At 37.9% G+C, this 18,160-nt stretch overlaps 1 protein-coding gene across 1 annotated transcript; it reads left to right on the forward strand.

Annotated features, from left to right (window-relative positions):
* The first annotated feature begins 321 nt into the window (after positions 1-321).
* On the forward strand, positions 322-5,960 carry LOC121420724. Its single transcript, XM_041615377.1, has 3 exons — positions 322-526; positions 2,813-2,896; positions 5,452-5,960. Exons 1-3 carry the CDS (start codon positions 343-345, stop codon positions 5,499-5,501), a joined length of 318 nt encoding a protein of 105 aa, XP_041471311.1. The 5' UTR covers positions 322-342; the 3' UTR covers positions 5,502-5,960.
* Positions 5,961-18,160: the final 12,200 nt, after the last annotated feature.

Below are 18,160 nucleotides of genomic sequence, written 5' to 3' on the forward strand. Positions count from 1 at the left end.
TAAAAAGTCACAATAAGATGGTCGTTCTACGTTTCAGCGAAAGTATGAATTGAAGTTTGTGACATTATCACGAAAGGAAGTTATGAAATAGGATCCGTGAGAAAATATTTAAAAAAAAATATATCAAACATTTGATGTTGCTGTAGCTGTTGAAGAACTGTGTGTCTTTTTGATGAAGGATATGACAGAATCTTAGGCCATGCCATTGCTATATCAGAATTAAACATCAAGTATCAAGTCAGTTGCTCGGTTTTGGCAATTTCGTACATTTCCTAATGATATTTATGTATATATTCATATCAAATTCATATTCCAGATTGATATCAAGTATACCGGACTAAGATGGATTATAAGCAGATGGTATTATGCGGTGTGCTGGCTGTAGCACTGATGACATCGGTTGCCATGACAGCTCCTCTGGAACTCTGGGAGATCGCTGCCTTGGATGACCTCTTGGACGAAGCCTACGCAGAAGCAATAGCAGAAATGGACAGTGGAAGCGTGAGCAAAAGATCGTCATGGAACTGTAAGAATGTAGATTTTGAAACTGTTTGGCTAATGCAGGTTTCATCCAGCTGAATTTCGTTCAGAATAAGTGATTTTGATCACTATTTCTGTCACATTCACACCAATGAAACCGACTGCAGACCAGAGTCCCGTTGCATAAAAGTTACTATTATGATAACTTTGCCATTTAATGGTAGCTACAATGGTAACGCTCATCAATAGCCAATCAAAATAAAGGATTATAAGCAAGTTACTATTGCATAGAGAAGTTACCATAATGGTAATTTATGCAACGGGGGCCAGATCCATCAAAGATTACATCAATTTGTCGGTTCGAGCCGCTTTCATTGGTGAGATTTAGCATGAGGGTGGTACTGAGAAGGGTCATCTGATTGGAGGGATAACATGAGAAAACGTTCCCTTCTATCTGCAATCATGAAATATCACCTGTGCTGTGAGCGTATCTTTCACATGTGAAGCGTCAAACTTTATCAGACAATTCGTCGTAGATGGCACACTTGCCGATGCAATGCGACAAAGCGACGACGCCATCTACGGCAAAGTCCGGAAAAGTCTTGTAGCCTCGAAAGTGCAATCTTACCAAAACATATTTCATTTTATGATTGTGGAAGAATGAACATTTTTCTCATAATATGGGTGGTACTTTCATCGCAGTGGTTTGGTTATAGTCCTAAATTAACTTCTACAACACGTTAAAAATTGGCAGTTGCCAACCCATTCATCGAATACAAATTATATTATGTTTGTAATTCGGCATAAAAAATATGAATAATAATTTGTTAAAAACCAGAGGAACATGAAAAACCATCTGAGTAAAGAAATAAATAATCTGTTGTCTCACGATGCGGCAAACTGAAATTGCGACGTTTCGACTGCTCCTGCTAGTCTTCGTCAGGCAATGAGGTGGACACTCGCTGCGCGCGCCTTTTATACCGTAGGCTACGGGCCGTCGGTGCCGGAACCGCCGTGGTGTGATTGGTCGGCGCAACCGACCAATCAGAAGCCGCGGACGGTGCGATCGCCGTGGGGCTTGCGGACGTCGGGGAAAACCCGTCGGCTGCAGTCGGCGTAGAAAGCGGGCAATTTGCGGACGTCGAGGAGTGAACCGCGGTAGCTGTGCAAAAACTAATGGGGTTGGATGCGGACGTCGGAGGGCGGTCAACCGGTGAACTACGGGCGGTCGTAGGGGGCGCATGTCGGCGAATGGTCGGAAGCCATTCTTCAGGGATGTCAATGCCGTTATCCCTGTTCACATTATTGGGATGAAGACGAATTTGGATAGCCTCTTTAACACGTCGTGTGTACCAGTGCTTATCCCGCGCTATACAGCTTACCTCGTCCCAATTGGGAGGGTGATCTGCATTCCAAGCATGCTCTGCAACTGCCGAACTATCTATGCGTCGGTGCTTGACATCTCTGCGATGTTCTAGCATTCGCTCGTTAACGGGTCTGCCCGTTTCCCCGATGTAAACCTTGTCACAAGCCCCACATGGTATCTTGTAAACAACGCCATCGAGTCTGCCGGGCAGCGCGGGGTCTTTGGGGCGCACTAACTGTTTACGGATAGTAGTGTCGGACTTGAAAACCGCGCGTATGCTGTACTTCTCTAAGTGCCGGCGTAGTTGGCGGGAAATAGAATCGACAAACGGAAGTACGACGGTAGACTTGCAGCGCACAATGTCTTCTTCAGCGACGTTCTTTCTCTTAGTTACACGGTTGAGAAAGGAGCGCGGGTAACCATTGGAAACGAGTGCAGAAGCAATGCGTTGCTTCTCAGCGGCGGTGCATTGTGGTTTCGATACAATGCGTGATGCTCGGTCAAAGATTGAAAACATATATTCAAGTTCAAGTTTTATTTTCCATTTCATTTCCATTATCAACGTTATAAGCAAATACAAATCATACATACATTATAAATATAAACAAATACAAATGAAATATGATAACAATGATTACAATCAATTACAAGTTCCAAAACATTTGTAAAATAGTTTTAACCGAATCTGATATGGAAATGAGGGGATCCACTAAAAATCATTGCTTGTAGAGCGTGGATCCCCTAAGAAAGTATATTTAACATTGTTATTAAAACATCAATCTCAATTGAAACATTATTTTAAACATCAATCTCAATACGTTGTAAGGTGTACATGTATTTTGTTTCCATGGTTATTGACTTAAAATTTGCAGAATAACAAAATTGTATCTCGATTTCTGTTAACCACCCTCCTCTCTCTCTCTGCCCCCCCCCCCTCCCCCGCTCTATTACTCACTCTCTCTCTAGATTGCCGACATCACGTGACTGGGAAGATGTGTAAATGTTCATCATTGTTTGGTCTATCAACACGAAGATATTTCGAATGCGAAGGTATGGAGCTTGCCAAATCCTTACCATGCTTACTGTTTTTTCTGGAAAATAAGTGAGGCCCAGAAAGGATTCTAATATTATGATACAGACAGGGGGTGTTTCACAAAGATTTAAGTATGACATAAATGAAATGTCAACCCGTATCTGAAATGCAACTCCTATCTAATTGATTAATGCGCAGTAGTGCGCGTCCTCTTTGTATGATCAGGGGCCAGTTGCAGAAAGAGTTGCAATCAAACGCATCTCTAAAAATCATGCGCAATCTGATTTTCGACCATTCAACAGCGTGCATTTTGGACTTGCGATTGATTTTTTGACTTCCATTTAAGCGCAACTCTTTCTGCAACGGACCCCTGACCAATGCGGTCAAGCCTTTTATACCGCGCGCAACTAGGGATTTAAGTGCAACTCTAAGTCACAATTAAATCTTTGTGAACACCCCCCCCCCCAATCAACGAAACCGGATCTAGACCGCATTGAATACGGGGAAACTACTCTACAACGCATCGGTTCCTTTGATAATGCAGTTAAAATCACAATTATGAGCTGAGAGTCTTTTGTCAAACGTTGGTGGACTGCGACAGCTGCAGATCATCCGAATATTTGCACCGGACGAACAATTGCAAACATGTCGTTGTCCAGAATCAAGAAATTACGATCCAGGCGCCGCCCCTACCTGTTTAATAATATGGGCCTACACGCATATGGGTCAGTTTGATTAGGATTCACTCGTGTAAATGCAGTAATATTTTCAGTGATGGTTAAAATAATTATTCCATAAACTGCAAAAAAACGTAAAAGGTGCCAACTTTTAACAACGGATCTATCGTACAGCATCCGTTGGTCTCGCAGTGGAACGTAAAAACTTGAGAAGAATTCAAAGATATCACAGTGATGTAGACATGGGAAAACATTCAAGTAAAAATTCTCCCTCAAAAAATACCTGGATTCATCCATTTCACTAACCATCGGATGTGATCTAATGGACTGGTGACTCGAGGCCTATCATTCAATTAGTCTAATGCTTCCAAAACCTACTTACGTTTAAACCACTTATTTCTCCAACCATAACAAGACGAGGAAAATGTTAGGAAACCAACTTTCTGCCGTCCATTGTTTCAAGGCAGCTCCATAATTCAAATTGCCAACACAATTCCATCCATAGACCCATTAGCTAATCACAAACAAATTGGGAGTATTCTATATTCGGATGACGTGGCATGGTTGTCGATAATGCTTAACCTGATCTTCTTTCCATTTCATTTCCACCGTGGTCAAAGTGTTAGTCTTATTTTGTTTTATTTCTTTTTTTGTTGATCATTAGGAAGGCTTTAGGAACACCTCCAATATCATCATTCTCATCATTTCGAATCATACTTTAGCTGTCATTATTGCCACCTAAATAATAAACGATCATTTATAATTCAGTACGGATCTGTGTTAAGAAATACTGTACGTCATGGCTAGCGCCATGAGCGTCTCTGAACGGTGTGAACAAATGCACTCGACAAGACATCACTATTATTATCATTATCATCATCATTATTAGTAGTAGTAGTATTATCATCATCATCATCATTATTATTAATATCATCATTATTATTATTATTATTATCATCAACATCATCATCATTATTATCGTTAGTATTGTTATTATTTTATTATCTCCTTCAACTAATTCTCCTTGCATCGCCCTTGTCCAAAGATCTGTTTAATACGTTGATGTAGGCTGTATTTTTTTTTGTCATATTGGATGTTAGGTAACTTACAAATTTGAGCATTGCCACGAAGAACAGTAACTTAATATACAAGGCTACATCTTGTTTGATTCATTAATTTTATTCCTTTGGTGTGTTCTTTTTTTTATCGATTCATTGTTGTCTTCAATCATTTGCCAATTCCTTTTTTCTTTACTTCTCGACTTTGGCTTGCGGATTTAAAATAAAGGTGTTTAGACATATCTGATACCTACATTAAAACAATATTTCCGATATACTTAGGGAAAAAATGCCATCTCGTGCCATATATAGCCACCACAACAAATTTAATAAATAAGAACACGTACCCGAACCCACACAAAATGTTGTAATAAATAGACACAAAACCTTATATCAATCATGTTAATAATAATAATAATTATATAGCTCCATCTATCTAGAAATATTCTATTCCTCTATTCCGAAGCGCGATGTTATCATTATTATTACCCCGGCTTTACCTCGAGCTGCCTTTCGGCGCCCATGCATTCAAGATATTAATCCTGCCGGGTACCCATTCACCTCACCTGGGTTGAGTGCTGCACAATGTGGATAAATTTCTTGCTGAAGGAAATTACGCCATGGCTGGGATTCGAATTCACGACCCCCTGGTTCAAAGTCAGAAAACTAATCCACTGGGCCACAACGCTCCACATGTTACGTTGGTTTATAAATTTGTATGAACCTACCCACCACTGGATAAAAATATCAAAAGGTATTTGTTTCCACTGACGGCAGAAACATTACTACACATTACTCATCCCTTTTCCTTTCATTTTTCATCCCTTTTCCTTTCAGCTCCTCCATACCTTAACAACCCTTGGAACAGAATAACACGCAACTGGTGATGTCATCACTACGTCATATGTTATCATCTTGGTGTATTATATATATTTATATCTTGGCTAAGAGTAATTTTATCCACCTTCGTAAAATTATATATGTTCTTGTTGTTTTCTATCTATTTTCCGATCAAAAATTCGAAACTTTTCTGTCCTCTGTACCTTTGCCGTACTCAAGTATTGTTTCTGTGTACTAGAGAGGAAAAGATGGCGGAATTTGAGGCACGGGGATAATATACATAATTTCGAAACGAACAAAAGCATATAAATATTAACATCTCAAAATAAAAAGATATATATTATTTTGTGACAATGAAAATTAAGAAAACACAATAGGTTCATATTTTACCGTATTCCAATACTATCCCGTCCTTTATCTTTTCTTTTTTTCTATTTTTTCAAGGGGGGGGGGTGGGGGTTCATTCACCTTCTTCTCTCATTCATCTCCTTACCACCCCTTTTCCCCCTCCGTCTCCCCCTCTTCATCCCTCTTTCTCTCTCTCTCCCTTTCCATCCTCTCTCTTTTTTCCACTCCCGCTCTCCCCCTTTATTCCCACACTCATTCATTTCACTTTCTAAATATTCTGCACATCGTTGTCTTATTTCTCCTTTGTCTCATCTGTCAATTCCTTTCTTCATTATCTTTATCATAAAATAAGTATTTATTTATTTAAATGTACGTATTATTGAGAATGTAATCTAAAATGGCTGTATTCCAAACTCGGATTTATACCTCAGTCACATTTGCTTTACGGTGGATTTACGGCGAGTCGAAAACAGCCGTTTTAACATTTTTTGTACCAGCTACATATAGGTGGTTTGAATATAAAGTGAATACAATGGCTCTTTTTGACTCGCTGCATGCCCGTCATAGGGAAAATGTGACTGTGGCATTATTTTAAACTGTGGTTTAAAGTTTCGGTCTGACTATGGATAGCCAATTGGTCACACGCTTCTCTACCAGTAGGGAGCCTACAGGGTTGATCTATTATCTGATTTGACTCCTAATCATTCATAATTAGTTGTCTGGAACATATGGAATGGTAACTCAATGGTTTCTTCACTCTTAAAGCATGGCGAAGAGGACAGTAAATTTCATAATTATGCAAACAATTTTGAGATTTACAGCTTACCATAATATTGCAGAGTTAGGCAATGATGGTCTACGTTAACATAGGACTTCCGAGTCCGGGCCAAAATGTCTCTTTATAAAAAGAAGCGCAAAGTCAGGCAATGTTAATGTCGCATACATTCGTAATTCCGGAGCTTCGATATTCCGAAGGTTCGTATTTCCAAAGGTTCGTATTTCCGAAGGTTCGTAATTCCGAAGGTTCGTTAGTCCGAAAACGAAATGAGGTTCGTAATTCCGAAGGTTCGTTAGTCCGAAACCGTATAATGATTAACGAACCTATTTCGTTTTCGGATTAACGAACTTTCGGAACAACGAACCTCATATTGTTTTCGGACTAACGAACCTTCGGAATAACGCCACAAAAGTTCGGATTAACGAACCCTTGTATGTTTTCGGATTAACGAACATCGAGGTATAGGCAATTTACGTGTTTCGGAATTACAAACCTTCGGAATAAAGAACCTTCGGAATTACGAAGTGTAACCATTAATGTAGTGTATGAAAGCATAGATTGTTGTCATTTACAGGGACCATAATGTTAGTTTTTCAGATTCTGACTGATTGATGATGTCACAGAGGGAAGGAGATCTGTTCCCTCTATGTAATTTTTTGAAGATGCGGAGATTAGCTGAGAAATATCCTTCAAAACAAGATTATTCAAAGAAAGATTGTAAAAAAAATATTTGGTGTAAAAGTTCATGTGTGCTATAATGTTGTACATTTGTTGTGTTTGATAATTTATATCTTGCTCTTGTCATAAACTTTAATTTTTAATGTAAATTGTTTTGCAATGACTGATAGCATGGTTAGTGTTGAAATAAAATTTGAAAAAAAAAATGCAAATGGTTATTCAATTTATTCTATTTCATTTTCAATCCTTATCGAAATGCCTGTTGAGTAACAATTGTTTGTTCAGAACAGGACCATAACAAAATAATGTGATAGAGAGAGAAAGAAAAATAGGACGGAACAAAGACTAAAAGGATTTTCCAGATTGGAAATATTTAAATCTTAATAAGAATTCACAAATTAAAATGCTGATAATTTGATCAAAATCGGATAACAAATAACGAAGTTATTGACTTTTAAAGATTTGCAAATTTCCTGTGTAACAGATCTTGGCAAGTCTTCATGAATATCCCCACTCGTTTTTTTTTTCTTCTTTTTTTTTTTTGGGGGGGGGGGTATTTTATTATATGAAAAAATGTTTATTCAATAAACCAAGAACTTAAACAATTGGATTGGCATTAGCTTTTTATTGCTTTAATTTATTTCATCATAATTGAGACACATCATTAACGCATGTATGAAACAATTTTGATTTCATGTAATAAAAATTTTAAAAAATGAAAGTGGAGGATGTGACATCATCAGACACTGTGCAAATAACTATGTTTTCACAAAATATTGATAAAATTCAATAACTTCGTTATTTGTTATCCGATTTTGATGAACTTTTCAGCATTTATAAAAATATACATATTTTCAGCCTGGAGCATCCCTTTAAGAACAATGAAGAAAGATGAAAAGGAAGGGAAAATGGGGTCGAATGAAACGAGTATTGATTTTGCATGAGGGATGCAGGAAGATATGCGGGTACGAGGAAGCATTGACCTGATGAGCCAAACAATTGGAAGAGCAAGGCATGAGAGTATTGCCCAAAATTTGTAACAAGTTTGGAGCGAGAGAAGCCTGTGAGCAAAACTTTCTGCTGTCGTCCTTTAACCCAAAATTTCAATGGTGATACTTTTTGACACAATATATAGGGAGGGGAGACCTGTTGGTCACAGTGATTCAGGTCGCTTTTCGCCTCCCATGCACAGGCCGACCCTAATCAAATAATTATAATAATGATAATAAGACATCACCAATGCGCTATATAAGTACAATATCATTATTATTATAAAAAAAAATAATATTCAGAGAATTACCTCGTGTATCTTTCCTTTCCTTTTCCACTACTTTCCTTTTTTTTCTTTTTCGTAAAACTTTTGGGGGCATAGCCCAAAGGCGAGTCACCTATCTATACGCCACTGTGATGAAGAACAGGAGATAAAAACATGAAGTTCAAAAAGATAAATGTGTTTTTAAAATGAAGTGCACATTTCGTTGGCAGATTACGTGAGCGCCATGACAATTACAGACCGAATTGCTGCAGCAATTAAGCTGCATTATTAAGAACAACGTTGCCTTAAATTTGTCATTAATACTTCAGCAATCTCAGTCCCTTCTTGTTTTGTTTACGTTTTCAAGGATGTCTTCTTCGAAGGTAAAGGAGATACAATAATACAAAGGTTGCTTAGTGATTGGTTAGTCCTAGATAAAGATTTCCGTGTGGTCAACTCACAGGGCTGCTCTACTGCGATTTAACCTCTGAGCCATCCCTCTCTCCCTCAGGGATACGAATGTCGCCCTTGTTCAGTTTGTTGTAAAAAAAATGGTTTTAGGGCCTAGAGGTGCGTGACCAAGACGCCTGGAAATAGAGTGTGACCTATTTGGTTCAATGGAAAATGAAAAAGTTTCAAGAAGCCTGACCATGCTAGCTGTGTGATTAACGATAATCTAACAATGGTTTGGTTGTAGCTCTGTTTTTTTTGCAACTTGTGCAAAACTTTTTATTTTGAGCCTCAGTGATATAAATATCACCATAAACTTAACTTCTGTACTTTCTCACAATGCCACTCTTGATATGTGGCACCTTTTAATCAGGTCACACTTTTCCCGCCAAGGTACAAGACGAGATTTCTGAAATGTTGTACTTGCATAAAATCCAGAGTTCTGATTGGCTGAATAAGGTTCACAGAACAACAGGCGCGGGGAATTTGAGGGGATTACCTCATGGAAGAGTGACCTTACCGTGAACCCAGGCACCGGCACCGTTGGAATCTGCCAGTGTGTGGTCTCTTTGACCAATCAGTGTGCAGTATTCTTGTTTTCAAGCTGCTTTATGTACTTGGCCAAGGAAAAGTGTGATCTTGATATGATTAAACCAATTGATATTTCGAAACCTATACCATTTTAAAGCATACATATTCAGCTTTATCATGATCCAATAATCATTTGGGTTAAAAAAAAATAAAGTGTGAAAATAGTAGCTTTTGTCAGGTGAAAACTATTATTTTGTAGCATATTTTAGATCAAAATTTTAACCTATATAATTACAAAATTTTTGAATAAATTCAAACACATGACATAAAGGAATGATTCTTTTTCTTTACAATGACACCAAAATCATTAAATTCGATGCTCAATTTATTAGAGCAGCAATGACCGAATGAAAAGAGGTGTTTTGGTTCGCATCAAGCTCATTAAATATGCAAAATATCTCAAGTCATGAATATCACTTGGTTGAAAAAAGCCACTTTCTTGGGACCTGCCGTCTGACTGGCGTCCAATTATCAAAATTGTATCATGGAAATATTTTATATGTTTATATATTTATATTCACAACCTGACATAAATTGTTTCTATAACAGTATAAGAGCCCGTTTCCAACATTACCCCATTAGACAACTAATCAATCAATCAATCAATCAAATAAACAAGTCCACCCCAACAACAAGTTAATTTGAATAAAAAGAGAAAGATCAAACAAGCACAAATCTTAAGATTTCATCAAAATTGAATATAAAATAAAAAAAAAGATATGACATTCTAAAGTTTCGCTTAATTACACGAAACGGTTATATGCACATTAAATATTTTTTGTCATCCTGGTCAGTGTGAAAATGATAAGGTTGATGACAATAATAATAATTATAATAATAATATAGGGTATTTATTTTGCGCACATATCCACCTTGTTAGGTGCTCAAGGCGCTCCTATATTACCCGGCTAAGCTAGGCGTTCATAGCGCACACAGCTTTTTAAGGAACTACTTCCTACCGGTACCCATTTACCTCACCTGGGTTGAGTACAGCACATTGTGGATCAGTTTCTTGCTGAAGGAAATTACGCCATGGTTTGGATTCGAACCCATGACCCTCTGTTTCAAAGTCAGAAGACTAATCCACTGGGTCACAACGCTCCACGCTCCTGATGACGTCATCCACTCACTATTTCTGTTGTAATTTATTTTCATGAAATAAGAATATTCTAATTTCTCTTCATTGTTAAGTGAAAAAAAATCCTCCCTCAACATGTGAGATGAGCATTGTTTAATACTATATGGTTCAGTCAAGTTAATCGTTATTTTCAAATATGTATAAAATGTAACATAATATAATTCAAACCACAACAAACAAAATAAATAGTGAGTGAGGAACATCATCAACTGTCTTATTTGCGAGTCACTGAGTTGTGCATACCACTGTTTTGTGAAAAATAGGCGAAACATTAAAATGTCATACCTTTATTATTTTACATCCGATTTTGATGAAATTTTCAGCGTTATGCTAGCTTGATTTTCCTCTATTCAGTCAAGTCAACATTTTTCTGGGGTGGACTTGACCTTTACGTTTATTTCACTTTCACAACATATTATTTTTCAACCAAATTATACAAAATCATTTGTCATAAAAGAGTATAAATATAACAGATTTGTTAACAGAAAAATCTGCTTTTAGACTGGGATCAATTCGATTAAATGGGAATCCAGCCTTGTTCATAAAATCTTGTGTTTGGAAGGAGAACAATTAATGAAACAGAATGGGGAAAGTTTGAAAAAAAAATCAGGCAAGCAATAAGAAAGTTATGGCTGCTTTAAAATTGAGATCCCTAAGACTGTAGATTTCAAATTGGCGACTGCGTAGTAAATTATGACAAGAGGCAAAGAAATCTTTCCCATAATTATGTGTTCAGTAAATGTTTTTTTTTCTGTGATTGGGGACTTGTGAGGTGTCAATGTTTTTTTTACTCCCATGGTATACACAAATCGACCAGTACTATTAGAAATAGCGTTTATAGCTGTCGTTCAGGGCCCCGTAGCACAAAGGCTATAGCTAGCGTTTAATCGTTAAATGACATGGCTTGTGAAAATCATCGTTGCATGTGCATTTGTTCAGATAAATGACTAGGAACCGATCAGAATATTTCTTTCAAAAGAGCGATTAGTCGCTAATCTTTGTGTTGCTGGGCTATATAGAGTCAGTTTCATCGGCATGACTTTGGGGCTATCACTATGGAGAACCAGAAAGGCAGGTATTCCAACTCTAGATGGCGCAATCCATGTTCAATCTCAATCAGATATTGACTATCCGTTGTCGAATTGTTAGAAAATTATATTTAAAAAAAAAATCATTTGCACTAGGTTGGAAATCGTCAGAATGAATTGGTTAAGTACAGGAAAAATAAGCAAATAATAAGCGACTATAAAACAAAACCTAACTTAACCATTATAAGAAAAACAAAAGAAAAATAACGTGGAAATCTGTTAAATTCTGTTTACATTTTGGATTTAATTGCAATCATTTTTATTTTTTAAGTGCAATATTTGTTGTGTGGATGTGGAACAAGATTTTGAATAAACACCTCTTTTCATTTGTCCTCAATAAGTAACATTCGCCTATTTCTTTATAGGAAACACCATAAAATATCTAGTTGGTCATCGCAAACATTTTGGACTGAATTGTATAATTTATCATGGTGTATACAGGGCCATTTCTGTACGAGTATGAACGAAGGGTTAATTTATTCTCACCACCAGCCCTTTCAAGCTCAACTCGTTACATGGGATGACGTCATGAACGGATAGCTTGTTAAGGCCGAGAAGACATTTGCCTTCCTACAAAACCACAAATTCAATTTTCGTCTTCCGAATAAACAAGGTAACATTCGTTATGGTCAGCATAAGTTACAGAGAAATGGCTCTTGGTGAACCGCGACTACAAGATAAGAATTGTATCCATGACTCTTCTTCAACCTGTTGACACAAAAGAAATAGATGATGGAACAAATTCTTCTGGTTCTGATAATAATGATAAAATTAGTAAATTAATCCGCTTTTATATAGCGCTTAATACATCAGAACGACGTGTCTAAGCGCTTTATAGATGTGGTATTACCCCTGTCAGCGGATTCAATTATTAATTCCCGCACACATCCTCCACTCCCTGGGGAGAATACCAGTTAGTCGCCAGTGAAGCACACATAGTACTTGGCAAGCTACTGGGTACCCATTTAGCACCTGGGTCGAGAGTGGCAAAGTGTGGATAAACCCCTTGCCAAATGACGCAAGAACCGCGGTTGGATTCGAACACACGACCCTCTGTTTACAAGGTGAGAGTCAGGACCACTACACCACGGCTCCTCCTCTGTTATTGTAACTATCGTAGGAGCTCGGCAGGACAGGTTCTTGCTGGTAAAATGCCAAGCTTGTATATAACCAATTACCAACATTTTACGTTAAAGTTAATTAGTCAAAGTGGCTGACCATCTAGACAACAGAAATTACTCTCCGGTCTTTTTGTCAAATCGGAGACAATGGCAGAAGTGGGATTCAAACTCACAACCTCACGGTTATGAGTTCTATGCTCTAACCACTAGACCACGCGACCCTATTAAGTAACTGCAAGCCATCTACTGGCTGGTTCTGAGAAAGCTTCCATTGGATGCAAGTGGTGCGGCGCTTTCAACATTTGGAATATTTTTTCGACATTTTCCATAGTTTGTACTGAATCCAGTAAGAATAACATCACTAGTCTTGGCAATGCATGATCTTGTCATATTACATGTATTAAGCTTAATCTCTGAATGTAATTAAAGGGTTATTTTCTTTTTTAACAAAGATATATATATATATATATATATATATATATATAATATATATATATATATATATATATATATATATATATATATATATATATATATATATATATATATATATATATATATATATATATATATATATATATATATATATATATATATAGATATGTGTGTGTGTAATAAAGTGTATTCAATAACTCAAACCGGTGGATATTTCCCTTGCTTCCTTGTAACAGTAATAGCACAGTGGTCGTAACATTCACATCGGTGAAACAAGATCCAGAACGAGCAAAGATATTACGTTATTTTCAGTGACATACTACCATTCGGTTCGGATTCGGTTCAGTGCGTTGCTGTGACTCAATCATGAGCTGGAATGGTCCATAAATTGTTATAGCGGAATGATGAATGGAATGATACGGTGTTGATTTTAATTTGTCTTGGATGAAACGGATAAACATTGTATTTTTAATACTTATGTTGATACAGGAGGAAAAGAAAGATTGTCAACGTTCACGGTTACGAACAGTCTCATTCTCCCATTTGATAAGCGGATGTATTTGGGTGCGTGTGTGGGTGTGTGCGTGGTGAAAAAGGTGTGTTGGTGTGGGTTTGGTGTGAGACAGGTAAACTGATTTTCGTGCATTCAAAGCATGCCACCTTTAATATCTAAGCATGTTGAAAAGAGTCATGGGTCATTTCTTATTGATTCGTTGTCGGGGTACACCAAACTTGCAAGGAGACCTTTCTGTGTAACTTATGCTCGACAAAACGAATGTAACATCTACCTTGTTTATTCGTGAGCCGAAATTGAATTTGTGGTTTTTTGGAAGGCAAATGTTGGCAAGGTGTGTTTTGAAAGGTGTGGGTGTGGGTGGTTGTATGGCTCGGGTTGCGCACGTATGCACTCTAAAAAACGAAGAGCTACTTTCTCGTTCAAATTTGAACTAGACAAATCAGCATCAAAAGTGGAGTCACAATACACGATCTTTAAGAGCTAAATTAGCCCTTCGGTTTTTTTTTTAGTGCAGTATTGTTTTCAACATACGTGTGTCAGGAAGCTTTGGTGATCTACAGTGTAGTAAAATAACGAGAAATCGTCATTACGGTGTAGCGTTAATTTCGGTGAAAGTTACGTAATCTTCGCACACCGAATTCGCATAGCGGCAGCATGGTCGAGTGATTTTTGTAGCCTGTTATTAGTCGTTTCGCGCGTATTTGACACACTATCTTGCACCGTGCAATGATGCACACACGCTCTTGACCGAAGAGACGACCCAACATGCCCAATGAACTTACACACAAACTAAGGCCTATACCTCGGCTATCTTTCCTTGTATGCACACGTTAATGTACACACTAAACCCCATCTCCCTGGTATACACATGATACATGTAATGATAAGCATGATAAGAGAGGATTGAGATGAATGAGGGAAATTGTTCTCTGACCATCGACGTGATCATTGTGAATGTAGGCCTACAAACATGCACGCTAACTGACCACGGGACAATACAGCCAGTACCAAATTATTCACCGTTTCCCCCTTTTCTGCACTTAACAGTCATAAGCCAAAGGAAAAATAAGGGATGTTAATGATTCATGCGATATTGGACAAGTCATGTAAGTTTTATAATTTCATCATGTTCATCTGTTTTGTAATTGACGATTCTGATCCTTCACTGTGTCGGTGAACTGCATCAAGGACTCATCATTTTTAAATAGTTTTTCCTGGTTTTTATTGTACATGTCAATCTTATGTTCCCCGTTGCTATCACCTATGAATATTAATACTATAACGAACCTTCAAGTACGACGTTGTGTGCATATTGATCAGTACACTACGTGTAGAATGAAAGTTTACATATCGGATACAAAAGTTTACGTGAATGACGGCTGTCATAAACGCCTATCAGTCGTTTTATTCAGCTCGGCAAAACTGATGTACAGGTTCTTTTGGTAATTTATAACAAAATGCCACGGTAAAAAAAAAATCGGCGCGGATAGATCGAATGCTAATAAAGTTGAAAAACAAAGTATCGTACTTTGCAGAAATCCTTTTGTTTTGGGACAAATCGCCGGGAAGGGAAAGAAGGGGGAAGAGCTCGTGGAATCGTTCGCTCTCGCTCGTTTCTCATAGGTTTTGCGTGCAAATCTCCGTGAACCGCTGGCAATGTGCAGCGCTCTCGCTGTTATCGATTCACTGTGGTGACCTCATTTTATTACTTGTTTGCGTAATGACGATTTCGCGTGATTTTACTACACTGATGTAAGCCTGGGGAAACCTCTGACGTCACATTTGGGAGACCCAGACATGAGCGATAATTATGGGAGTTTTGCATGCATGCTTGGCTTGGCAATTTCGTAAGAATTTTGGTCCCTTGGGGGTAAGGGGAGACAATCATCAAAAATGTTAGTGGAACCCCCCCCCCCCCACCTTGCCAGGAGATCGCCGTCCAAAACTGCAAAAAATATCACTTGCAATTGATCGTCGCAAGTATCAATTTTTTGCAAATTTTTCACTGGTGGAGTATGAATGTTCGACTCGATCAACATCGCCGTGCCGTTAGTCGATTGCGCCGGTGTGACTATAGCATTGGTGGATGGTGAAAGGCGAGATTGGGTTCAGGTTGGGAAAAAAAACAGAACATTATTTTGTAAAATGACGATAATGTCGATGTCTTTTGGGGTTCGTGTTTCTCAAACTTTATCCAACATAAACGGCCTGAGGGCAATTTCGGTGTTCATCAAAACCACGGCAGGCCAGTCATTGTTCACACTTCAATCACATGACCCGTATTAAACGTCAGCTTTATCGATGAGTTCAATGAGGACCTCTGACGTCATTGATGTACAGGTAATCCAGGGGGATGTGGCGTGTTTGATGAAGCAGCGAAAGCCATAAAACCACAAATGACATTGAATGAGTCTCGCCCGTAGCCTCCTGCAGGACAGATTCGGATCTACGCGGAAATGACTTGGAGTTCGCAACTAAAAATAGAGGATTTGCGTTTCACGGGTCTCTGCTTCGTGAAGTCAGACTAATCGTTCGAAATGAGAAACTGAATTCCCCTCTAAGGGGGCAGCCACACCGTATATCGACGTTCCAAGCTGGAAAGAACACAGCGTCGCACACATTGTGATCACATAGTGGACTATGCTCAAATTCAACGGTGTGAATTTTTTTTCACACTGTGGACACCCAGACAATGTGACTGTTCTGAGCGTGTTCGCACGGGCAATTTTGTGATCATGTGATTCGCACGGTTGAAATGCTCAAAATTCACTGTGAGCACAACACTGTGCGACAATGTGTTCTTTTCAGTAGGGGTCGGAGGCTATGACAAGCCGTTTTTAATATAAACAACACTAATGATTCTTCGTATAACGAATTTTGAATTTTATCATTAAGAATGCATTTCTTGGCACCAAGAATGGAATGCCTAATATCAGGTAATCCTTTTAAAGGAGGGAACGACTGGCCACACGTCCAATACGTGGCCATATCTTGGCTAATACGTTCAGGTGTGTCATCCCATTTAAATCAGTTACATACGAAACTTGATATAACAAAAACAGTATTTTTTTCTGATGATTTTTTTCAATGAACGATGCGCAAACGCATAAACAGAAATAGGCCCTCTTTGACAAATCCCAAACTTTCCAATTGTTCAGTACGGCTAGTAATTACATGTATATCATAGACTAAGAACAAAGTGATCAATTTGAATCCCAAATGAATTTATATCCGCACATTTTACAGAGGGGCCAGGTAACATACATGTACGTGTACCTGACAGCGATGCAGGCATGATTTTTTGTTAATAGACCCCCCCCTGCCAATGTAAGATGGATTTATGCACCCACAAAGGTCGCAATGCGTTATCCTATATACTCAAAATCGCTATACACAAAGAGGAACTTTTTATTGTGCTACCCATCATGGCCATAGGGTGAATGTCAAATAACAAAGTAATTCCTCTTTTGGGGAAAATACATTTACTTACTAAATATTTTAGGTAATGCTTTGCTGTTATATGCTGTATATGTATTTTTAAACTTTTTACATTCGACATCCATATGTGATAAATTAATATCGTGTTTAAACACAAATGCTTGAAATAAAAAATGGCAGAAGTGTGTGCATTTCGTTTTCAAAAATATGTTTTTTATAAGGAGTTTACCTACAAATGTCTGCCGTTAATTCCATGCTTTTAAGACATTTTGCCATTATAATATAACAATTATAATATGAAATGCGGCTCTTGTGTAAAAAGTAGGCTATACATAATTAGAATCGGTATGACACAGTGGACACCGAAGTAAGATGTCTACACCTTTAACACCTGAACAGCCGGGTGAAATCGATACAAGAACAAACGAGGTTAATAAGGATTGAATAGAAATGTGGTTTCTAATCCATGTTTTCCATATTAATGTTTAATGAATTCACTTGTAGAATGTGTTATCGTCAGTCAGACCAGTCAGAGAGGAGTGCGTCCCAATCAATAAAAGTCACATAAAGTAGTCAGATCTGACAACTTTTCAAACCACAAATATTTTTGAAACTAGTGATTCCAACGCTGAGTTGAACAATGTGATCAAAATATGTATTCTTAACATACATGTATATTCAAAGCTTTCGTTATCAATACTGTCCAAAATTAGGGTGAAACTTTGATTACCTAATTGAAACACTCTTCATTCTCGGTTTGGGGGACGAGGCAGACAGGGATGGGTCTTACCACCGTACTTATTCGATATACACGCAGAAAAAATAGTAATGGGGAAAGGTTGGAGAAGAGTATTCGGACAATTGGTAAA

The sequence above is a fragment of the Lytechinus variegatus genome, chromosome 8 (assembly GCF_018143015.1).
Source record: "Lytechinus variegatus isolate NC3 chromosome 8, Lvar_3.0, whole genome shotgun sequence".
Classification (NCBI taxonomy): domain Eukaryota; kingdom Metazoa; phylum Echinodermata; class Echinoidea; order Temnopleuroida; family Toxopneustidae; genus Lytechinus; species Lytechinus variegatus.

Excerpts from the sequence above, each read along its gene's own strand:
- LOC121420724 (XM_041615377.1), top strand. The coding sequence starts at position 343 with ATGGATTATAAGCAGATGGTATTATGCGGTGTGCTGGCTGTAGCACTG. Across the intron at positions 527-2,812 it reads CAAAAGATCGTCATGGAACT|ATTGCCGACATCACGTGACT; the intron begins GTAAGAATGTAG and ends CTCTCTCTCTAG. Across the intron at positions 2,897-5,451 it reads AAGATATTTCGAATGCGAAG|CTCCTCCATACCTTAACAAC; the intron begins GTATGGAGCTTG and ends TTTTCCTTTCAG.